Source organism: Apteryx mantelli, chromosome 8 (genome assembly GCF_036417845.1).
Source record: "Apteryx mantelli isolate bAptMan1 chromosome 8, bAptMan1.hap1, whole genome shotgun sequence".
Taxonomy (NCBI): Eukaryota; Metazoa; Chordata; class Aves; order Apterygiformes; family Apterygidae; genus Apteryx; species Apteryx mantelli.
Genome location: NC_089985.1, coordinates 36,613,311 through 36,634,186, shown reverse-complemented (window position 1 = coordinate 36,634,186; position 20,876 = coordinate 36,613,311). Strand labels below are relative to the sequence as shown.

The 20,876-nt window shown below is 48.0% G+C and overlaps 1 protein-coding gene across 1 annotated transcript in view; it reads left to right on the top strand.

Moving 5' to 3' along the window:
* Positions 1-615: 615 nt before the first annotated feature.
* LRP8 (LDL receptor related protein 8) overlaps positions 616-20,876 on the top strand; it is a 181,556-nt gene continuing 161,295 nt past the window's right edge. The window contains exons 1-2 of the mRNA XM_067301274.1: positions 616-726; positions 1,420-1,539. Coding sequence (XP_067157375.1) covers positions 657-726; positions 1,420-1,539 — 190 coding nt within the window. The 5' untranslated portion in view covers positions 616-656. The remainder of the gene's footprint in view (positions 727-1,419; positions 1,540-20,876) is intronic.

Genomic DNA, 20,876 nt, shown 5'->3' with positions numbered 1-20,876 from the left:
TAGTGACATTAAGGGCTAATGACTTGCAAAATTCTAGTTAAAGGCACGAGCGCATTTTTAAATTGTGGACCGGATCTGAAGTCAATGGAATTTCAGGATGCGAAACTCGAAATTTTATTACATCACTTTATGTAAAAATAAATAAATAAATATATATATAAAAATCAAGGGCCAAGACCCCGCGCATCATCGTGTTAAGCCTGCTGTGATGTCGCGATTCAAGTTAGTCCTGAAAAATCTCCCTAACAAGAAGATTACTGGAATACTGCTAATCCCGCCTGTGCGAACAGCACCGCGGTGCTAATTCAGGACGGCGAACGCCAGTGCCATCGGGGCTGGGGCTCAGCTCCGGAAACGGAGGTCCCCGGCGAGGCCTCCGGGGGCTCCTCCGCGCTGCCCGCACCTTGCGCGCAGGTGCCCGGGGGGGGGGGGGAAGGGGGGCGCGCGCCCCTCCGAACGCCGCCGTTGCGAACGCCGCCGCGCCGTTGCGAACGCCGCCGTCGGGGTGGTGGCGCGCGGGGCCCGCCCAGCGGGGCGCGTCACGGCGGCGGCGGCGCGGGCGGGGGCGGGGCCGGCGGCGGGCGCGGGGCAGCGAGCGAGCGAGCGGCGCGCCGGCTGCGCGCACCCCGCACACGGCCGCGGAGGCAGCGAGCACCATGTGCCGGCCCGCGCTCGCCCGGCTGCTGCTCGTCCAGCTGCTGCTGCTCAAGCTGCACCTCGGCAAAGGTGGGGCCGCGCCGCGCCTCCCTCCTTCCCTCCCTCCCTCCCTCTCTCCGCGGCGAGTGCGAGCCGCGCCGGGCTCCCGCGGGGCCGGCCGGGGTACGGCCCGCCGGGGATGCGCGGCCGGGGCCCCCGCTGCGGCCCGCGGGGGTGCGCGGCGGGCGGGCGCCAGGCGGCCACGGTGACAGGCGCTGCCGCCTTTAATCCCTCGCGGAGGGGATTTGTGGCTGCGCGCTGCGCCGCGCCTGCCCGGGGGATTTGCTCCGTCCTCCCCCCGGCTCAACTTTCCTTGGGCCGGTTCCCCTCTCCGGGGCACGGCGCTGTTCCCCCCCCCCCCCGGGGTATCGGTGCGTTTTGCACCGGTAACCGCCGTGCAGGAGGTCCCGGCAGCGGGGCGCTTCTTAATTTCTCTTTGTCCTTCTGCATTTGTGATTTCTTCTATTTCGCAGCCTCTTCTCCGCTGCCCTTAGAGCAGCGCGGGGATCGGGCCCGTCCCCCCGCGCGGGCGCTGCGCGGGCAGCGGCGGTGGCGGCGGCCGCCCTCCGCGGGGCTGCAGCGCCCCGGGGCCGCGCCGCCCCCCCCCCCCGGCCCCCGGGGCGGCGCGGGCCGGGACCGGGCCGGGGCTGGCGGAGGGTCGTGGGGGGGAGGGCAGGCGGCGGGGGTGCCCCCCTGACCCGGGCGCGGCCCCGTGTCCCGCAGGCGCCGTCAAGGAGTGCGAGGAGGACCAGTTCCAGTGCGGGAACAAGCGGTGCATCCCCGCCATCTGGAAATGCGACGAGGACGACGACTGCTCGGATAACAGCGACGAGGCGGACTGCCGTGAGTGCCGCGCCGGGGGCGCCGCGCGGGGCGGGCGGGCGGCGGGCCGGAAGGGCGCCTCTCCCAGCTGCGCTGCGCCTCTTTTTTATGAATGAATGAATGAAGTCGCGCCGTGCCCCGGCCGCGCCGCCGATTGGCTGCCGCCGAGCAGCCGATCAATGACGCGCCGGTGCCGCCGGGCTGCCCCCCCCCAGCCCCCACGCGGCGGCCCCCTCCCCGCCGGCAGCGCCCCACGCGCGGAGGCCGCCAGCCCGCGGGGGGCCCGGCTCCTGCCGCGTTGCCTCTCCGCTGTTTCGCTGCCGGTTTGTGGCCGCCCGGCGCGGTGTCTCGCAGCACTGGAGCGTAAGAAACACCTGTAAAAGAAGCTCCGGAGCGTGGCTAAGTCTTAGAGGAGCGCCTTTAATGTGGGGTTTCGCGTTGCAGGGGTTGCAGCAGCGCCGCTCGTCTCGCCGGCTGGCTCGGTGGGTTAACAGACACCGCGGAAGCCTCGGGGTGCAACGCGCTGCATGAGTGCTGAGCATTCGTAGGCCGGAGGCTTGCGTCAAGGAAAGAGTCGCTGGTTACGTGTTTTTCCGTGTGCGACTGTGCTACGAACAGCTTCACTGACGCGTCTCTGTGGGGTGACGCTTAGCGTGAGCTGGGAGGCAGGTTTGCTATGGAGAGGTTAATGGGTGACTTCTTGATGTTGTAACATCAAGCATAAGACTTATTTCTGGTGCTTTTGCATTCAGAGGGGTTGATATGCTTTGTACATGCACAAGGTTATCATATGGGGAGCTCAGCAGCATTATTTAATTTGTGTACAACTACAGCTTATGCAGAAACTACTACCAATAGTTAGAGGCAACTTGCATTTAAAATTGGTAAGATCACTAAAGGCTCAGTGAGGCCAGGGCAGACTGAGAACTAGCTTGGACTTGCACGTAGTTGCATTTGGGAAAGCTTTCCCAGAAGGGCCTGAGTTTCCAGAGAGAGGCACTGATCTGTGCCAGTGCTGGCCGTCTCCAAGCAGGCTGATAACGGTGTTTGGGGAGCCTCTGGTTAAAAGTCCTTCTGTGCCCGTTGCACAAAAGCTGCGTGAGCTGCAGGTGCCTTTGGGCTGTGCTTGGAAACTCCTGTTCCAGAGGGTGCGGGATCGCGGCTGGAGCAGCATCTCGGCATCCCGTGCTCCACATTGAATGCTAGGTCTTTGGCCTGCGCTCCTTGCCTAGCATGAGGGACTGAGTGGGTCAGGATTTGATGGAGAGGGCAAAGAAAATGCAGATAGCCTGCAGGTCGTGAGCACTGCCCCCTCTATTACTTGCTGATAGGTTTATAATACATTTGTGATAACTCATTGCTCCTTGCATATATCCGCACTTGTAGAGGCAGGATGGTCCTGGTGCGTGTTAAGTATCAGTTTACAAAACAAGCTGATCCTTGTGGTAGGCAGTCGGTAAACACTGCAAGGTTTTGTAACTGAGAGTATCTTAAACAGCTCTGGGAGGAGATAACAATTTTTATTTTGTTTGTGAAAAAAGCAGGGAGCTGGCAAACTGGCAGTACTTCATGTGCTTCCTAGCAGAAGCCTTCCTCGCACAAAGGCCGCCGTTGTCGGCTCTTCTGCGCCTCCAGAGCTTTGCTGGTATAATGTTGGCTTTTTTAAAGGCATGTTAGATTAGAAGGGGAATGTCTCAATAATCGTCCTTTATCGTCTCCTTGGAATTTGCTTTCTACTTAGTAAATCTCTCCCTTCCTGATGGTGCTTCCAGTTAGTCTGCCGTAGGGTTGATGTGAGAATGAATGTGGCAAACTTAGGAAGTGAAGTGTGAAAAAGTAATGATCTCTGCAGCTCTTACATGGAGCAGGTTACTCAATACCGGTTCCTAGGATGTGTGAAGTCTGTCCTAGGTTGCTCACCAGCCTTGTTCTTATAAATCATGAGGCCAAATTCTTTCTTGGTATGTGGCAGTTGATTTTTTGAGGTTTTACATGTGGGAAATGAATGAAATTAAAATAATCCTTTTTTTTTTCTTCTAAACCACAAGAAAAGCAATAAAGCTGTTTAACACAGTTTTTGAACTTTAACTGGGGTTGCTGCTGAAGAAGATATGAGATCTCTGGCCTCAGGGTTCACTTGTGAGAGCAGGCAACAGAAACTAGCTGTATGTGGGTTAGAGAAATGGGATCTGGGCCTCAGACTATTTGTATTATCATATGTTGGTTGGTTTTGCAAGATACCTACTACAAATGCAGAATAGGCTGTGTATATATGCATTGAGTTCAATTTGAAATATCTTCACAATTTTAGCATGATCCAGGAAGCATCTTTTAAAGTTGAAACTTTGTAAGGAGCCTCTTCTGGTCGTCTTCGTGGGAGCAAGAATATCAGTTCTGCATATGGTGGTATTTAAGTGTTATCACAGTCAAACTGAGTCCTTTTAGTAATGTTGATGATTTAAAACAGTTAAAGGACCACCATAAAAAAAAAAACAGATGGCTCTCACATTATGAAGGCACAGTGCTGAGGCTTTAGAGAGGAGCAAGAAAATAAGGAATGGAGAAAGTGCCTTGCCTGCTGGGGAACTGCAGAAAAGAACCAAGTAGGTACAGGTAATAAGGAGGTGCAAACTTAGTTACTGCTTTACAAGAACAGACAGAAACAAATCCTGGTAGCAGAGAGCTGTAATGAAGGAGTCTAGCAGAAAGAAAGAAGGCAGCATGCAGGTATCCCTCGACATGTTGCTTGTGAAGTGTTCACAAGCAAGAAGGAAGGGATGCTAATCTGTGCGCGTAATGGAAATATATAAAGCTGTACACAGATTGCTTAAACATGAAGATGCCTTTTTTTTTCCTGTAGCTTTTCAGACAGTGATTGCATTTTATGGGGGGGGAAAAAAAAGAAAAAGGGAATAGAGAAATTCCTTGAAATGTTCCTATGTCTACTAGAACAGAACTTATCTCCCAAGAGAAACTCAGTGAAAGTTACGGTTTTGGACTGCTGGGAAAATGAGGTCTTTAGCTCTGGAATTAGAAACCTTGGAAACCTGGTACAGAGTTTAAATCTGTACAAGTCTGTTGACTCTGGTTTATGTGAAATTAGTTTTTTGAGCTTGATCTAGTCTGCGTAGGCCTGACAGACAGAAACTCAGCAGCAATCTACAGCTTGCACTGTCATGATTCATGCTATACCTGAACCACAGAATGAGGATAAATAGCTCTGGGGCAGTTTTGAACATGATTTTTAGATTAATTTTAACCCTTCCCTATACAAGCAAGTGATGCTTGTTCTTCTAAGGAAACTGGAAAGTCAAGACTGGCTCTTACAGTCTATTCCAGAGAATATTTGCAGATATGCAGTCATCGAGGCTTGCTTTCCTTTAATGGTATAGCCAGCAGTAAAACCTTATAAAACTCCAGAGCTATTTTTATAGCAAGAAAAATGTCCGTTTGCAGAAGCGCAGTGCTTTGGCAAAGGATAACTCCTTGCTGAAATACTCCAAACGTGGGACGCTGATTTTTGTTCCACATCTCTCTGGTGGGTGCCCAGGTGCCTGCACGCTTCGCAGCAGGTCTCCCAGCGTGGAAACTCGCAGAAAGCTGCTTTCGTGGGGGAACTGCTCTTGGAGACTTTTTGCCCAATTGAACAGTGAGTTTCTTCTCAGTTGCCTTTTGGGCCAGCAGAAGATAAGGAAGAACTTACGTTATGTTGAATGCAATGTAAGAGCTCTTAGTTTGATGGTTGTGTTTTACAGACTTAAATTTTTCAGTTGAAAGCAGGGTTCATGCTATCTTTACCCACACCCGAGAGTGGGCAGAAGGAACAGGAAGACTTCTGTTTAAAAGCTTTGTTATTAATAAATCCCCATCTGGCAAATAGTCTAATTGCAAAAAGTCAGCAATTGCTTAAACCAGTTACCTAAAATGACACGCAAGCTGTGAGGCAACTTCAGCTGTATAATATCTGCTTGCAGGGGACACGGCCAAGTGCAAAATTACTTTTTCTCTTTTAAAGCTGCATTTTCCTTCTTCGTTTTGGGATGCTTTCTGTGTTGTTGCTTTCTGGTAAGTACTGTTCACAGGGGTGTTTGCACATGTCTGGGGTTTAGGATAAATGCTCCTGGCGTGTCGGCAAGCTCAGCCCTTGCCCTGCCTTGGGGTCACGGAGTGTAATGTGGCTCCGTGGCCGAGTCGGTCCCCTTGCTCCCCAGGGGAGGAAGGACTCCTGCTCTCCTGCTGGGTCCGTGCAGGGAGAGCCTGCAGAGCTGTGTGACAGCCCAAGAGGCAGCCTGATATTCTCCTTGTTTTTCAGTACAAATTTCACTAGAGTTGGAATTTGGGAATAAAAATATCTCGAAAGCCTATTATGAGAACTCAGATCTGGATCCTGTGAAGAGTTAAATATGGCCTGAGCGGCTTCGAGGCGGAGGAGTGTGATGGTGCTCAGTGCCTGCAGCGTCAGGGTTGGGAGCGTGACGAGGGGGGGCAGCAGGCAGGATTGCCATATATACGCTGACTTTTTTGTCCTCTGTTATCTATTGCTCCAATTTGTCTTTGCATTCAGCGTTGAGCCAGTGCTCTCTGTGCTGGGTGATTGCCAGAGATACGCCGGGGGTGCCGCGTCTTTGATGCATGTACATCGCCATGCAGGGCTAGGTTTCCTTGACGTATGCATGGCCATATGCTCTTGCTTATGTAGGTGATAGATAACTGGCTTCACTGTCTTGGGCTGTACTGTGTGGACAGCCGAGGTAGGGGCAAAACTAGTTTATTGATCTCTGCTCCGCAGCGGATGTTGTTAGTCACTTGTCTTTGTTTCTGCGCTACGTTCTTGTCGTCTGTTCTGTGAAACCTAACTGGGGTGGTTTTTACAGCTGGGTTACCGTCCCTCCGCTGCATGCAAGTATTCCTTATGTGGAAAACCAAGCATTAAGTGCATTGGTGAAACGTGCTGTTCTCCCCTCCCGCATTTCCTGGCACACCCCCTCGAGGAGTTTTATTAACTACAGGTGCAAGCTGCTTTCTAGGAAGTGGTGTTTTTCCATCACTCTTGCTCCTGGTGTGGGAAGGACATAGGGATCAGACTGGAACAGGAGCACTGAAAATACAGAAGCGGGAGCCCTGGTGCATGGGGTAACTGCTGGGAGGATTGTGGCTATTGAGGGAAGAGAACTTGATTTTATGGGCTGCTGTGCTATGGCAAGAAGGCACAGGAGAAGCTGTAGAAACAGCTGTAGGAAGAAGCTGTAATGTGAAAAAATTTCCTGAGGTCAAGGAGAATGCAAATTTTGGAAATCACAATTGAGTTCAAGATAGAAATGATGAAAGTGCAGTCAAAACAGACAGTGACTTGATTTGTTTAGCAGAGAGCTTAGAGCTCTCATTTCCGAAGACTTAAAACTATTCTACGTTTTGAGCCAAGGTAGGCAAGCTTTACCCAGAGCATTTTCATCTATAAAAAGATAAAACAAAAGTCAGTGTTGACCAGTTCTGCTCTGTCTGCAATGTTGCAGACCAAGGATTAGCACAGGTTTGAGACACGATTTCTTATTGATTGTTGTTGTGGTGGAAGATACTTTGGATAATTTAGCATTCATCAGAAAATGTTTAGAGATAGATTAAAGTGAACAAACTGCGGTTATGAGACTGGGGGAACCAAATGTAATGTCTTTGGGAGTGGAATTTACCCTGTGTCTGACACACCCAGGCTAAGGAATTGCTAGTGCAAAAAATAATGAGTTTTCTGGAACCCATTGTCCACCTAGAGGAACATTAAACACTGGAAAATTTATTATTTTATCTGTTGCTAGTAGAGCAGGCAGCCAGCTTTTGTTGCTGCTAGCTTTTTTAATGGCACTGGCTTTTTTTAATTCACGTGCGGGCTGAATTCACTGCATCTTTGGTGTGTCTTGGAGGCTGTGATGTTGCATTTGAGATACATTTGTGGTGGACTTGATTTGGTGTGAAATTCTCCCGGTCCTTATACTGTTAGTTCATGTTCCAGCCTCTGTGCCAGCATTTTTGCTCCCCACAACTTTCCCATTTACCTGCAGCTCTTCCCTAGTAATCGCAAAGATGTTCCCAGAGCGTGTTACTGCCGAGCTCTGCCCTTCCGTGTCATTACGCGCTTTATAAAATGCCTGAAGATCTCAATATTTTTTTTTTCTGCTTTGCCCAGGAAAACAAGTCGGTGGGCTCGGTTTGAGTGATGGGGATGAAGATTTGTGTTGCTGCTTGTTTCCTTATGTGGTGGCCTGTCCTTGGTAGGAGAGCAGCCTGCTCGTCCCAGTGCGCTTTGCTTCCAGCGCAAACAGCTGGTTCTAGCCAAGGGGGAGCCCGTGCTGCTCCATGGTACGTATTCAGGAAGTGTTAGAAATGCCGAGTGCGATTTTTCTAACTCTCTCTTTCCTGCTAAAATTATTAATACTTAAATAGCCGGAAGGGAAGGGAGTAAAAGGCCCTGTGATTTAATTAATACAGATCTTCTGCTCTGTGGAAAGCCTCAGTCTGAGATACAAGAGATAACACACTGATTAGGCTTTAAAAGTTACAGTAATGCTGTGAGCTGCTTAAAAAACAAAACTGAGCCCATGCAAACTGAAATGTTGTCGGGAACCAGCTTTTAAACTGAGCGAAGCCAGAAGCTTTCTAAAGTGGGCATGTGAGCTCCACCTCTGATGGTACCCGCTCTGCGCCTGGCCCTAACGGCTCCCCGGTAGACCGCCCTGCTCTTCTGGCAAGGACCTTTCCGCTTTCCCCAGGGCTGGGGCTGAGCCGGCAGCCCTGTGCCTGGCTCTTCGCGAAGAGGTGAGTGAATAGTGCCGCAGCTCTTCTGCAGGCGGCAGCCAGCCCTCGGGGACTCACGGTCCTACGAGGAGTTGGTGGCCGAGCCAAGAACGAAGAGGAGGTGTCCGACCTACCGGCGTGGTGCTCAATACGCTCAACCATATTGCGTACTGCCGAGGTACCTGTCGGACTAGTGGAAGTGTTTCAATTTTCCCTCCAGGTTTCCTGGCTTTTGTCAGCCGAAGTTAAGAGCTGGCAGTCGGTTTAACCTTGCAATTAATGCCAAGAGCGAGCGATAGAAACTAGGAGACAACAGGAGTTACAGGTGGCTTCGAGGAAGGCCGGTAGCCTTTAGGATGTAGCCACGTGAAGTGAGCTTTGCTGCCAGATTTTTTTTCGTAGAGAAGACGTTTTGTTTCTGATGCCTCGATATTATTTGTGCTATTAATATTTATTAAAGGCTTGGGAGCATGTGTGGCAGCGTACCAGGACCGGAGCAGCGGGGGCTCAGGTTTCCATGGCAGCAGGAGCAGTCCTGTGCTTGCAGAACCAGAAGGGCTCTTTTTGGCAAGTGCTCTCTGTGCCGTGGTTACCTCTTCTTTTTAAAGATAGATATGTAATTTAAAATCTCATTTATAAGTGCTGCAGAGTCCTGTCGATGCTGGGTCAGGATTTTGCCTACTGTAAGTTTCCTTATCTTTTCTGGAGTTCTAGCTTGGTTTCTGTGGCTTCTGTGGTTGGGATTTCTTTGACTTGCACAACACTGAAAGGGGGGAAAAAGAGGGTGTGTTTTAAAATCCATTGAAATAGCTGGAAATTTCCTGTTTATTTCAGTTAAATTTGGAATAGGTTGTGTTGGCATAGAGGCCTCTGCCTTTCCAAATAGTCTATAACACAGTTTTTATCAAGTTTAAAAAATGATTGTTGAACAGACTTGTGTGGACAAGTGCCATTAAACTGTAAATGTACCTTTTTGGTCATTTGGATAACTGCTCAGATTCCAGGTTTTAACTTTTTGTATTTTAATCAACCTTGTTTTGTACTTTTTGCGTGTTTCCTTCCTGGATATGTAATATGTAGTACGATGTACACTGAGATAACAACTTACTTCGGTTAGGAGGGTGAAAGAAAATCTTCTTTGGATTCCCAGCCTCTGTCTGGCTGTGGTTTAGCTAGCGGAGATTTTCTGTCCATCTCTGTTTTCCAAGTGCAACGTTCAAGAGATTTAAGTTCTTTGACTTTTCAGTTTTGTTTTATTTTTGTAGATGTGGGTGAGTGAGATTCTAGGTTTCTCTCCTGACGTGTCGCATGGGTCTGTTCCCACACTGGCTGCTTGGCTTGCTGGTTTAGGAATGACAGTATATCACTAAAGCTTGCTGGATTCTCTGCCCTTGCTCCTTCCGGATCTGCTGCTACTTTGTGTGATCCAGGCAGCAGTTAAGGGCAGAAAAGTCAGAAACAGCAAGAGTAGTGAGTATGCTTGCAGTAGGAATAGATGATGCAGGATGGCCATTTCAGATGTAAAATTGCAGCTGTCCCTGTAATATTCTCATCCTGAATCAAATTTGCATCTATGAAACTGCTTATAAGCAAGAGGAATGGTTCTTTGATAACAAATGTCTGTGTTGACAGACGGATACAGGGTGAGAAATTTGCCTCCTTCCTCTGTAACTGAGTGGCTCTATTCATGTGAATGTAGTTGTGTTACTCTGATTACACATTTGTCATCTAATGGCTACTTAGCTGTTAAGTTTTCTATAAATCTTCACCATACAAGCGGAATAAATATTATCTTATGGATGTGAAAACGGAGGCTTAAAGACGTTATTGTTTGCCCAAGGCTGTAGAGTGATTCAACAACTCATTGTGAACCTGAGTGACTCATCAAGAATGTTCCCAATTTCTTATTTTCTGGTCCATTATCACATTGTTTTACACAGATAATTGTGTTCTTTGGATTAAGTGACTGTTCAAGGGTTTAGCCTTGGCCTTTGTCATACATAGTTTGTAAAATATTCAGAAAACTTCCAATGTTCAGACAGCTCACTGTTTCAAAATTTTAGTTTAGTGGGGGGTCAAATGCAAGAAATGCTTCGAACAGATCACCCCTTAGATGTCAGACCACAGGCCCACCCAATAAGAACATTTGAGCATGAATACATGCTGATGGTACTTAAATTGCTTTCCATACTGGGCTTTATTTTTATACATTCTAACATACCCTAAGAGTATCAGAGTATGGCCTGTATAAAGACAGGCATCAGTGCAGCCACCTCGAGGATGGGGTACAACAGCACCTGTTTAATTTTGCATGGAAGTGCAAAACTTGAGGTTAAGGCAAAAAAAGAGATTCCTCTCCATATTTCTGACTGTTTCTTGCTAACCTCACAGACAACAAGAACACATCCGACTGCAAAACGATTCCTGAGCAGCCTGAATCCTCATCCAAGAGTTTTTCACTATTAACACTTAACTAACGATCAGAACAAAATCTGTAGGCTTTATGACTGGAGGAACCTTGAGCTGCACCCACGGCTACTTGTTAACCTTCCCGTTCAGCTGGTCAGAAGTCCTGTTTCTGAGGCCGTACACTAGAGCTTTTCAGTGCTGCAGAAGGCTCTTCCCATTTCACTGGAGGCCACTGTCTCGGCCAGGTTCCTTCAGCTGTCGCCATGCCCACCCCGGCTGTTACCTGGCCGCTGGTGAAGGAATTTACTGCTCGTGCACCCTTGCCTTGATTTACTATTTGTAACGTGTCCTCGGCTGACCAGGAGATCGGCAAGAGCCGAGGTGACCGGGAAAGTCTCATTCACGATAGTTACATATCTTACTGCTGCCTCTTCTCCCTTCTTCCTTTCTTGGCCAAAACAATAAAGGTGCAGTTTACTCTGTGTAACTCTTAAGTTTGCGCAGCAGTATGTGTTTTCAGCTAGTTTGGTAAATAGGGCTGCGCCCTAGGCTTGGTGGCAATATCAGGTGGCATTTAAATTAGCTGGGTGCTACTAGGTGTTCCCGTGGGGCTTGTTATGCAGCTGGGCAGGAGTGACTTCCAGGGGCGCGTTTCTCTGGCCGATGGCTAGCGATCGGTTTCAGAGGAAAGCTGTAGAGCGCTCTGCCAGGATCACGCTGGTGCGTTGACGCTGCATGCTGTACTTCAAGGAATTGCTCTCTCCTGGGGGAATTCTGCTCTCCTTCATGCGAGAGCTCTTTAAAGTTGGATTTTGTCTTATTTCTCTAAAACAATGTGTCAGGTATATTTGCCCCAGGTGCCAGTGCGGGTTGATCGCTGAAGTTAAATAAGGGCTAAGGAGGTGTGTTGACAGGTGCCGAAAAAGATCATGTCTGTCCACTTCTTGAGTGGAGGGACTCTGATTGCAGCATGACTCTGATTGCAGCACGGCACTTCCCAGAGCAGGGGAGCGGTCCTGGGGCCTGCAGTGCAAACGCAGACACCCTCTTCTAGAGGCACATGATAAATAATATAGTTAACTTTGCTTCGTGGTTGTGGACTTCATGAAATGAAGCATGTGCCTGAGCACTGTGGGGCCTTTCCCAGGCCTGCAAGCAGCATCTCATTGCCTTGCTAGAATCCTTTTCCTTCAAGTCCTTCTGCATGAATTTAGCCATTGCTTCTGCTGGCCCCGTTTCTCAGAGTGCCTGTCCTCGGCAGCAATGCAGAAAGCCTTTATTAACACCTTCCCTCGCTCAGGTGTTGAAGGAGACTCTGCAGAGCCTGGCGGAGAGCAGCAGGCATTTCTTCCTGTTTGATTATGCACAAAATCATGTGAACGCTGCCGGCCTTATTTTGTGCCAATGCTCATAGAAAGGATTAGTGGCTTCTGCACAAATGCTGTGCTTCAGGCTGCTAGAAGCTGCGAAGTTCACCCTGCCTAGGTCTATTCAATTCCCTTACATTATTTTTAAACTTTGAGAAGGAAATCCAGCTTGAGGCACTGCTGTTAAGGTGTTGGTGCTGGAGAGATTGGAGCTGACATGGAGCTTCACACCTGTCTACTGTTGACTCCAATTCAGTTCAGGTCAGTTGTGCACCAAATTGTTGGGCATACTGTGAAGCACTTGGGCAAATGATATCCTAGATGAAGTGTGTTCAGAGGGGGGAAAAAAACAAGCCATCACCTGTGGTTGAGCAGGTCTGATCCTCCAGCTATCAAGATCGGGACTGAGGCATTAACTCAGCACTGCAGGAAATGTTGCATTACTGCAGCCAGCGTCAGGTTTGTGCTGGGGTTAACAGGGTGCTCAGCACAGTGTAGGAACATTTCAAGAAAACCAGAGACTGCACGGTCCTTTCGGGGGGCTGTTTTCCTTGCTTCTCTGTGCAAGCTGGATGGCTGCGAAAGGGTTTTCCATGATAGTAAGGGTGGTGCAGTGTTCTTTGTCACTGAGAGGTTGCTTTGCTGTACCATGTTGTGCAGGCTTTTTATTATATCACGGGGTTAATTTTAGAGTGCAAAAAAGATGCTTCTCTGGCAGTAAAAGTCACAGTGGGGGAAGAACAGCCAAGTACAGGACCTAATTTGCCTCCTTTACTTCCCACCAGAATTTTCTTTTTTCTTCCTGCGGAGGAGTGTGAGCTCGAATGTGGCGTTAGAAGCGCGTGCAGCGACTGGTTTAGGGCAGAATTTTGCCACGTCATTTTTGAATAGTGTTTTCTCCCTGCTACTTATTTATGCTGAAGTCTTTAGGGGTTTAGGCTTCTGGAGGGGAAAGAAGCAGCCTGATGAGACCTAGAAGAAGAAGCTAACATTCCCAAAAGCCGTTCTTTAAAATTATGGCCATTTTTGTGACTGTGCTGCGCCTGCAAGTGCCTGTCATCTCTGCTCGAGCTGGTCAGGGGGCAAATTTCTTGCAGATGAGGCTATTCAGTACATCAACTTGACCTTTAACATGGAAAAAGGGCATGCGTAAATGTTATTTTTATATGGTAATCAGTTGGGACTATCCATTACGCTGTTCTGTTTTTTTTTCCCCCTCTGCTTCTGTAGTAGCAGAGATTTTTACAGCAGCTTAACATATAACAATCTTGCAGGTTTCACTGTCTGATATTGGATAAATTAGCTTTGATAGATGGGAAGGAGAAAAGATTCGTGCCTGGTTGCTCTGTGCGTGTTTGTGTATGTGTGTGCGCGCACGCGTGCGAGAATCATATTCCTTGCTGAGTATGAATTGGAGATCCAGGATCTTCTTTCATTCTAAAGTGTGAGAAATCAAAATACGAAATGACGGGTGTCCCGGGATTTGGGGAAGGCATTTGCTGTGCGTTCTGCTCTGATTAATTGTGGCGTTTTGCACAGTTTCCTTGCTGCTTCAATCTACGGACACTACCATTCCCTGAAGCTGAAGTTGGAAGAAGGAAGATGTTTTGTCTCTGTGGCGGTTCTGCCTGATCCCGCTGCCGATCGCACACGTCCGCGGAAGTGCTGGGCTGATATGTCAGGTTGCTGACTAACCACGTGCCCCTGTGTAACTTCACAGCACAGTCCCGACCTTCCCACTGCCAGCGTATCCGTATTGGGATTGACGTCACTGTGCTGGTGAAACTGCTGGTGTGGTCCCAGAAAGGCTGAAAGGAGACAGTTTTGGGAGGTCCCTTTGGCTGTGCCGAGAGAAGAGCCTCGGTCAGCCCTGCGAACCTCCGGTGGGCCCAGGTCAATGGTTTCAGCCCCAGTTTCTTTCAAAAAAATGTTTTCTGCAGCAGTTTTCACTAGAGTATTGCCCTGTTTTCTGTCAGCCTCCAGACATGCAGCCCTGACTGAGCCCGAGTGGCTGGAGCTCCTTCCTAGGCCTGGAAAAGGTCAAGGTCTGATCCTGGTCCCTGCTGCGCTTTCTCTAATGGTACAGGTTGAAGCGGTCGCTGTAGTACCACAGACAAAAATGGTGTGCAGGAACAAAAGCAGGTTGCTGGGGAGATGCCGTGTTTGACAAATAGTCCTTGATCCAGTCAAGAAGTCTTCTCAGTTCCCACCTAGTTATGTCCCGTGTTGGCCTGACAAGGAGGGGTTGCAATTCCCAGGCTGTCCACAGTTTTGTTCCAAGTGGTGATTAACTCTTCCGTAATTCTGGCTTGAAAATGAAGGCACATTGCTGGTCTCACGCTGCCCACAGGAGCGTTGCTGCGTGAGGACTTGCCGCAGGCGAGCTGCGTGGGTTGGAGATGGGCAAGGTACGCGCTTGCAGCTGGAGAGCTGGAGCATTTCAGAGGTATTGCGGCTGTGTCGCTCTGGCACGGGAAGAGCTATTGGGAGGTTCCACAGCCATGAAAATAGAAATCATCCAAATTTTACTGCCTGGTCATTCGGTCTGTATCCAGGGCTTTTTTTGCATGTGTTCTCCAGTGTCCTGATGAAGGGACACAGGCATACTTTAACTTGTGATTTCTGTAGTTGAAAAATGATCTTGCTTTTAATTTGAAAATTTGTAAAATTGACCTCTGTCACCTACTAATGGTAAGTCTTTATTTTAAGCTCTGGGCAAGGGGTTACACTCCCTCAAACAGATTGTGTGTTATTCGTACAGCGAAAGCACATGCCTAACCTTCCCATCTGTTTGATTTTTGGAGCAGAAAGACCCGAAGTTCTCTGGTGTAGGTGCAGTGGGTAGGGCTGAATTCGACACCGGGATACTAACAGAGCAGGAAATCTCAACAGCTGACAGAATATTTAAATCGTATTGAGAGCCCACGGCTGGCAGTAAGATCCCGCCTGCTGCTTTGGCTTGCCGGTGCCTGTGGTGTTCATCCTCCGCTAGGCGATGAACGCAGCCGCGGTTAAGATTTCTCCAGGCTTGGCCCGCGGTTCGCAGCCTTATCTCCCAGCACAGATACGGGCCCGAGGGAAACGAGCAGCGTTTCTCGGGTCCCCAAAGCGGCGGGCGGGTGGTGCTCCTCGCACGGCACGCTTTGAGCCTCCCCGTCCAAAGCGCCTTGTCCCTCCTGAGAGCGCTATACCCTGCCCTCGCTATGGCTTGGAAAGCCTCCGGGCTATTGCTCGAGTCCGCTTCTTTATGCCAAAAGTTGGGGTTCGTATCGTGTTTTAGATATTGTGCGATACGTTCAACCCACCACCAAAACAAAAAAAAAGGAGGGGGGGACCCCAAACCGTTTGGAGAGGCTGTTTCTCCTGCTAAGCTGCAGGCTGTTGAGTTGCGCAGCGGATCTCTTGGTGAGTTCAAAGCGAGTTTGCTGTTGCTGAGCGAGTATTTGGTGAGTCACTGTAAAGCGCTTTAATTCGGTTATGTCACAGTTGTATCTTACATCCTGCTTTTTTGGTTCCCGTTCCTCAGGTAGTATTAATAGCGTTTTCCTGAAATATGTAGCTATTAAAACACTTCCAGATTACTGGATTTTTCATTTGACTACAGCAAATGGCCGGGCAGGATTGCTGAAGGTGTGCAGGCATTCTGCATTTCTGTCCCCGACGTGCACCTGCGTATAAGCCTATGAACATGATGGAGATTTGTTTTGATGAGCTTTGCCAGGTCTGACTTTTGTTCAAACAGCATCATGTCCAAGTAGGTGAATCAAATAAACTGCCTCTGCGTTTTCCAGCGCACCGTCGTTCCTCCACACGAAGAGCAGGTCGCTGCAGTTCGGTCCCGCTAGATCTACTGTGTTGTGACAGGAAGGTGGCTGGAGGTTGAGGTTGCAGGGCTCTTGTACGGAGCCTCGTATCGGCTCGCTCGGGCTCCGTGCAGCCCCAGGGACAACGTTCGGGGCCGTGGCCTGGGCGAGCTGGGACCCGGGCCTGTGAAGGGTTCCCAAGCCATCCCCAGCGGTGGGGTTCGGGTGCATGGGGGATTGCACCGACAGGTCTCCCCCAGAAAAGTCGGCCTCCTTGCGCGACGTGCTTGTGGTGCGAGCTTGCCTGGTTGGGCTCAGACCCGGGAAGGTGAGGAAGCCTGAAGAGATGTAAAACGTCAGCAAGGCTAACAAAAAGACCCTTGTGCAAGGACTAGGGAGCCAGCCGGGAACTTAACCGCGTCTGAACTTTGTGGTTTTAATAAACTGAGCTTGCGATGCCCATTGAGGAAACGTGCCCGGTGTGGAGAATCCCTGTGGGGCGGGAGGAGGAAGCGGTAGAGAAGCAGGCTGCAAGCTTGCCAAGACAGGTCCCGGTTCCAGCGGGCGCTGTGGCTGCCGTCCCCCTCCTCCGCCAAAGGGGCTGCGTAAACTGAACCTCAGATGTCGTCAAGAGGTCCTCATCTAGAAATGAAGGGCTGTTTGTGCTCGGGCCCCTCCGATCCTTAGCCTCAGGCTGCTGACAGTAGTCGCGATGGTGCATTTCTCCGTCACGCGGACCCTGCCAGACCTGGGGAGCGGGTGACCTCTTTCCGAGTTATCGGAGGATGCCAGTTCGATCCCGGTTGATGTGCAGTGAAGGTGAGTGGCTCTTCACGTCTCCTGACCAAGTCTGAGTGGGTGCCAGCGCTCTTGCTGAAACTGGCCAAGCAGCAGATGCATGCCGGGAAAGCAGGACACCTTTGCGCTGGTTTATTGTTGCTGTTTCCCCCAGACCTGGCTTTGCACGCAGGAGACTGCTGCCGTCAGGGCAGAGAGCTGGAAGGATGTGACTGGATGCCAGTAAGGTGCTGTTCTGCTGCAATAAGTAACAACAGGAAAATAAAAATGCTTGATTTGCCCATTTGACCATTTGTGGGGCAGCAGGGCCCAAAAGTAATATTTAGGTTATTCAATAAATGGCCTATATTTTTAAATTAAAACCAGAGGTCTCATTACAGCCATAAAGAGTTGCTGGGTGCATAGCTCTTTTGAAAATTGGGCTATTTATTCAGGCAGGGGCAGGGACTTGATATAAAATACCTTTTATTTTATATTGGTGCCTTTCCAGGTTTGCATTGACAAGTCCCTTCAGCTTTTTACCTACTTGTGAGATAGGAAAATGCTTTGACTGTATTTTTGTAAAAGAGTGCAGTCCCCGTATGATCGAAAGAGCAGACTAGGAGCTTGGTATTGCTATTTAGCTTGAAGTATGTGCTTGCAAACAAAATCAGCAAATTGGCATTTGGTCGTGAGAAGCAGCTTTCAAGTGTAGAGGGGCGGACTTCTGAATCCAGCAAGAATATTGAATGCAACCCAGATGGCATCCTGGGGGGAAGTTTTGTGGCATCAATTAGCTTGTAGGTGACCATGCTTCTAGCCAACTGTGAGTAATTTGGCAGCTTGCCACTTGACTGTTAGTGAAAATTCAAGAGCGATGAGATGAAATAGAGATCCTGAGAGACAAAGAGAAAGATGTCTTCACTTGAGAGAAGAGATTTGTGGATACTGTTTCCTAAATGATTTAAGCTGTCTGCTCTGCTACTGCCACACATCTCAGCCTCATTTATATACATTTCTCTGCCACATTTGTATAAATAAACCCATTTAGAACTCTTACTTTGTTCTTTCAAATTTTAGTTGCTGTAATTTATTCCTAGGAAGGAATCTGCAAAATAAAAGGGCCACCATCAACTGGACCAGTGTTCTTGTAGCTATAAGGAGGTGTGCTTAATTTAACAATTCCCTCTGGAAATGATGTTTTAACCTAGATCTTATGACTTAGGTATTTCCACTGGTTAAGACCAGATGAAGTTGTTAGACTCTAGCCTCAAAAGGAGCTACTGAATCCCAGAAAAATGGGCTGTAATGTAGCAGATTGTAGTACTGTAGCTTCATATCATCCCGCTGAGAACTGAGTCAGAAGAGCAGTGAGAATAAACCCAGTATGGGGTGGCTGTGGGAATGTGACTCCTGATTTAGGACTGAACTGGGATCAGGTTTTGGTGACTGTTGCAGAATCTGCGTCAGCTTACAGAAATGTTTCTGCGTGGCTTTTTAAAAAAGATTAATCCATTTTAAAGGGACTTAAATAATCTCTCTGTCTCAGGTGCTAACATTTCAGATGGCTTTTGCATCTGTGCAATCAGGGATAATTAGGTTTGTAGAGCAGATGTTCGGTAAAACTGCACTGCAGTAGGACTGGCTGTTTCTGGCTGCAGTGACTTAGTCTTTGGTACGCTTGTTTTCTTTTATGTAGGAGAATTACAAATTCCCAAATAGTGTCCCCTATCCAGTAAGGACTTTAAGATCTCATACTAGGTTTAATCAGTAAATGCTTTGCTAAGATCTTTAGAAGCAACAGTTTAGTCCCAAGAATTTATTTTAACTGTTTGGTACTGAGTTTTTACTTTCCACTGAAATATGTTGTACTTCTTCAAAATGAGCAGTAGAAGTGTTTGCAAAGAAGTAATGATGGAGGATATTTTTACTCTGTTCTCCTGAGGCATAACAAGAAGAAGGAAAAAAAAAAAAAGCCCCTGAGGAAAGTAGAGTTATACCGTTATTAGAATTGCATTCGGTTGTGTGCTAACGGGTGCCACGCTGGCTGGTGGAGGAAGAAATGGGATTTTGTAATAGCCAGGTAGAAACAAGGATATGAGTAGTGAATATGGACATATAAGCGAGTGACTTAGGACTTGCTTTATAAGTACAAAATATTCTTCATGGAGCTTTTTGGTCTGGAGATATCATTTTGCTCAGTTTTATCACATCACACAAAGTTACATATTTCTCCTAGTGTAGCTGTTTGCTGTTAAAAGTGCAGTGTTTTACTTTTGAAAGGTGTTAAATGGAATAAGCTATTAAATGGATTTTTTTTAACCAACAAGTTAAATTTGACTCTTTTTAGTGAACGAATAACATTATGAGAAGATGTCCTTTCTCTAATGATGGAAGGCATGCCTATATTTCCGAGACAAGGGTTGAGGCAGCTGGTCTTCTGCCTTTCAAAACCACCAATTTGCTTCCGTTCCAGAAATGACGGGCCTTTTTCAGAAGTAACTTTGCTATGTCACTCCTTCTGGCATTAGTCCAATACAACTCACTAATTTATTTTTACGACTAGAAAAAGATTTGCTATGACAAACAATAGCTTCAAGGAAGGAACTGAAGATACAGCACTGCAAGAATAACTTTCAAAACTTCACAAGAATGCACATATGGGAAAAAAACATGCTGCGCATTCAAAGCTATACAGTGGGGGATTTTGGGGGGGATGCTTTGACTTGGAATCAGAAATGGACACTCGTTTCTTGCTTCCGTCTTAGCATTACTGAATTGGGGTCAGGTACCTTGCAACACGGAGCAGCCTTATCTCCAGCTTGAAGTGGATGGAAGTTGGCAGGGATTCAGTATTTTCTTACGTCTAGTTTGTGCTTGTTCATTGTGACTTTGGAAGAAAGACATGGAAGCACTCTCAAGCATTTTACAAGTAAAGCCAAAGCATGATCTTATTTTTAGATCTGATTGTTTTTTAAATGCTGGCTGAAAGAACTTTATCTCTCTGCTTTGCATAAGAATGAAGCTGGCAATCAGATCTTTATGTAAATAAAACTTGCAGCACACTCAATCAATATTTTGTTTGTAGGTAGAGAATAAAATCGCGGAAGAGCCAGTTAATTGTCACAGTTAATGCTGATCTTACAGCATGAGTCATATTTTTAAGAATCATCTGAAATCTAAGTCTGTGCAAAATCCTGGTCAGATATATATTTCTTCTTTCTCCAGAGGTCACATTGTTATGGCACTCTTCCCTTCTGGGGATTTTAATTTTCATACTGCTTTTGGCAGAATCAGGTTTGTGAGTTGCATGTTTCTCCTCTCGAAACACCACGGGAGTCAGAAATCCTGACAGCACGCTGCCAACCCCATCTGAGTGACTCTCCTCTCATCCTCACTGCAGGATGAATCTTTCTTGTCCTGATGCACAGGATGGTTTAGTTCCTTCCTCTGAATTCTTTCCAGTAGTTTATGCGATGGTCTATCAGCTGCAGCGAGGGATAGAAAGCAAGAAATATGGCAGGGGCTTGCTACACGTGTACAAGTTTTGTTGCTGGAGAAGTTCGAAATCTGGTTCTTCTTTCCAAAGCCTCCCCCCCAGACTCTCTAACACCACGGCAGGGTTTTGCTCCAGGGGCACTGGATGAGCTGTCGAAAAACAACATGCTCCAGTGCTTTCCCCATGCAGTCAAAGCGGCTGGGAGGAGGAGAGGGGACTGTGCGCCGTTCCCTCGTGCTGCAGTCAGCACAAAGATCTTGCAAGGGGCACTGGAATATTTTAGTACCTGCTGGGACAGTTTATTTTCTTTTCATCCTCGAGGCAGAAAAGTCTCACAAACCTGTAAGGCACTTATGATTTGGAAATTCAGCTGCTGATCATCAGCACCAGTAGCTGAACTTTTAAATCTGATGTAGCCAAAGGTTTCTGAGGCTAATACAGTGATTTCAAAGGCACGGGGATGTTTCCAGGTACAAGATCATTAATCTTCAGAGTAGACGAGACCTTGGTTTAACCTCCAAGCCCTCTACAGTGTCTGTTGTCGTGTTGATATATTATTGGTCAGTATAAGAAGTCCAATTTAATCCTCAGACAGAGTTTGAACTTCTCAAAATAACAAAATTATAAAGGAAATTGTCTGTCTGTGAGGTTCTGTTCCCCTTCTAGCTTTGAGGTTCTAGCTGCCTCTTCTATACTCGTCTCATGAGTCTGTCCCTA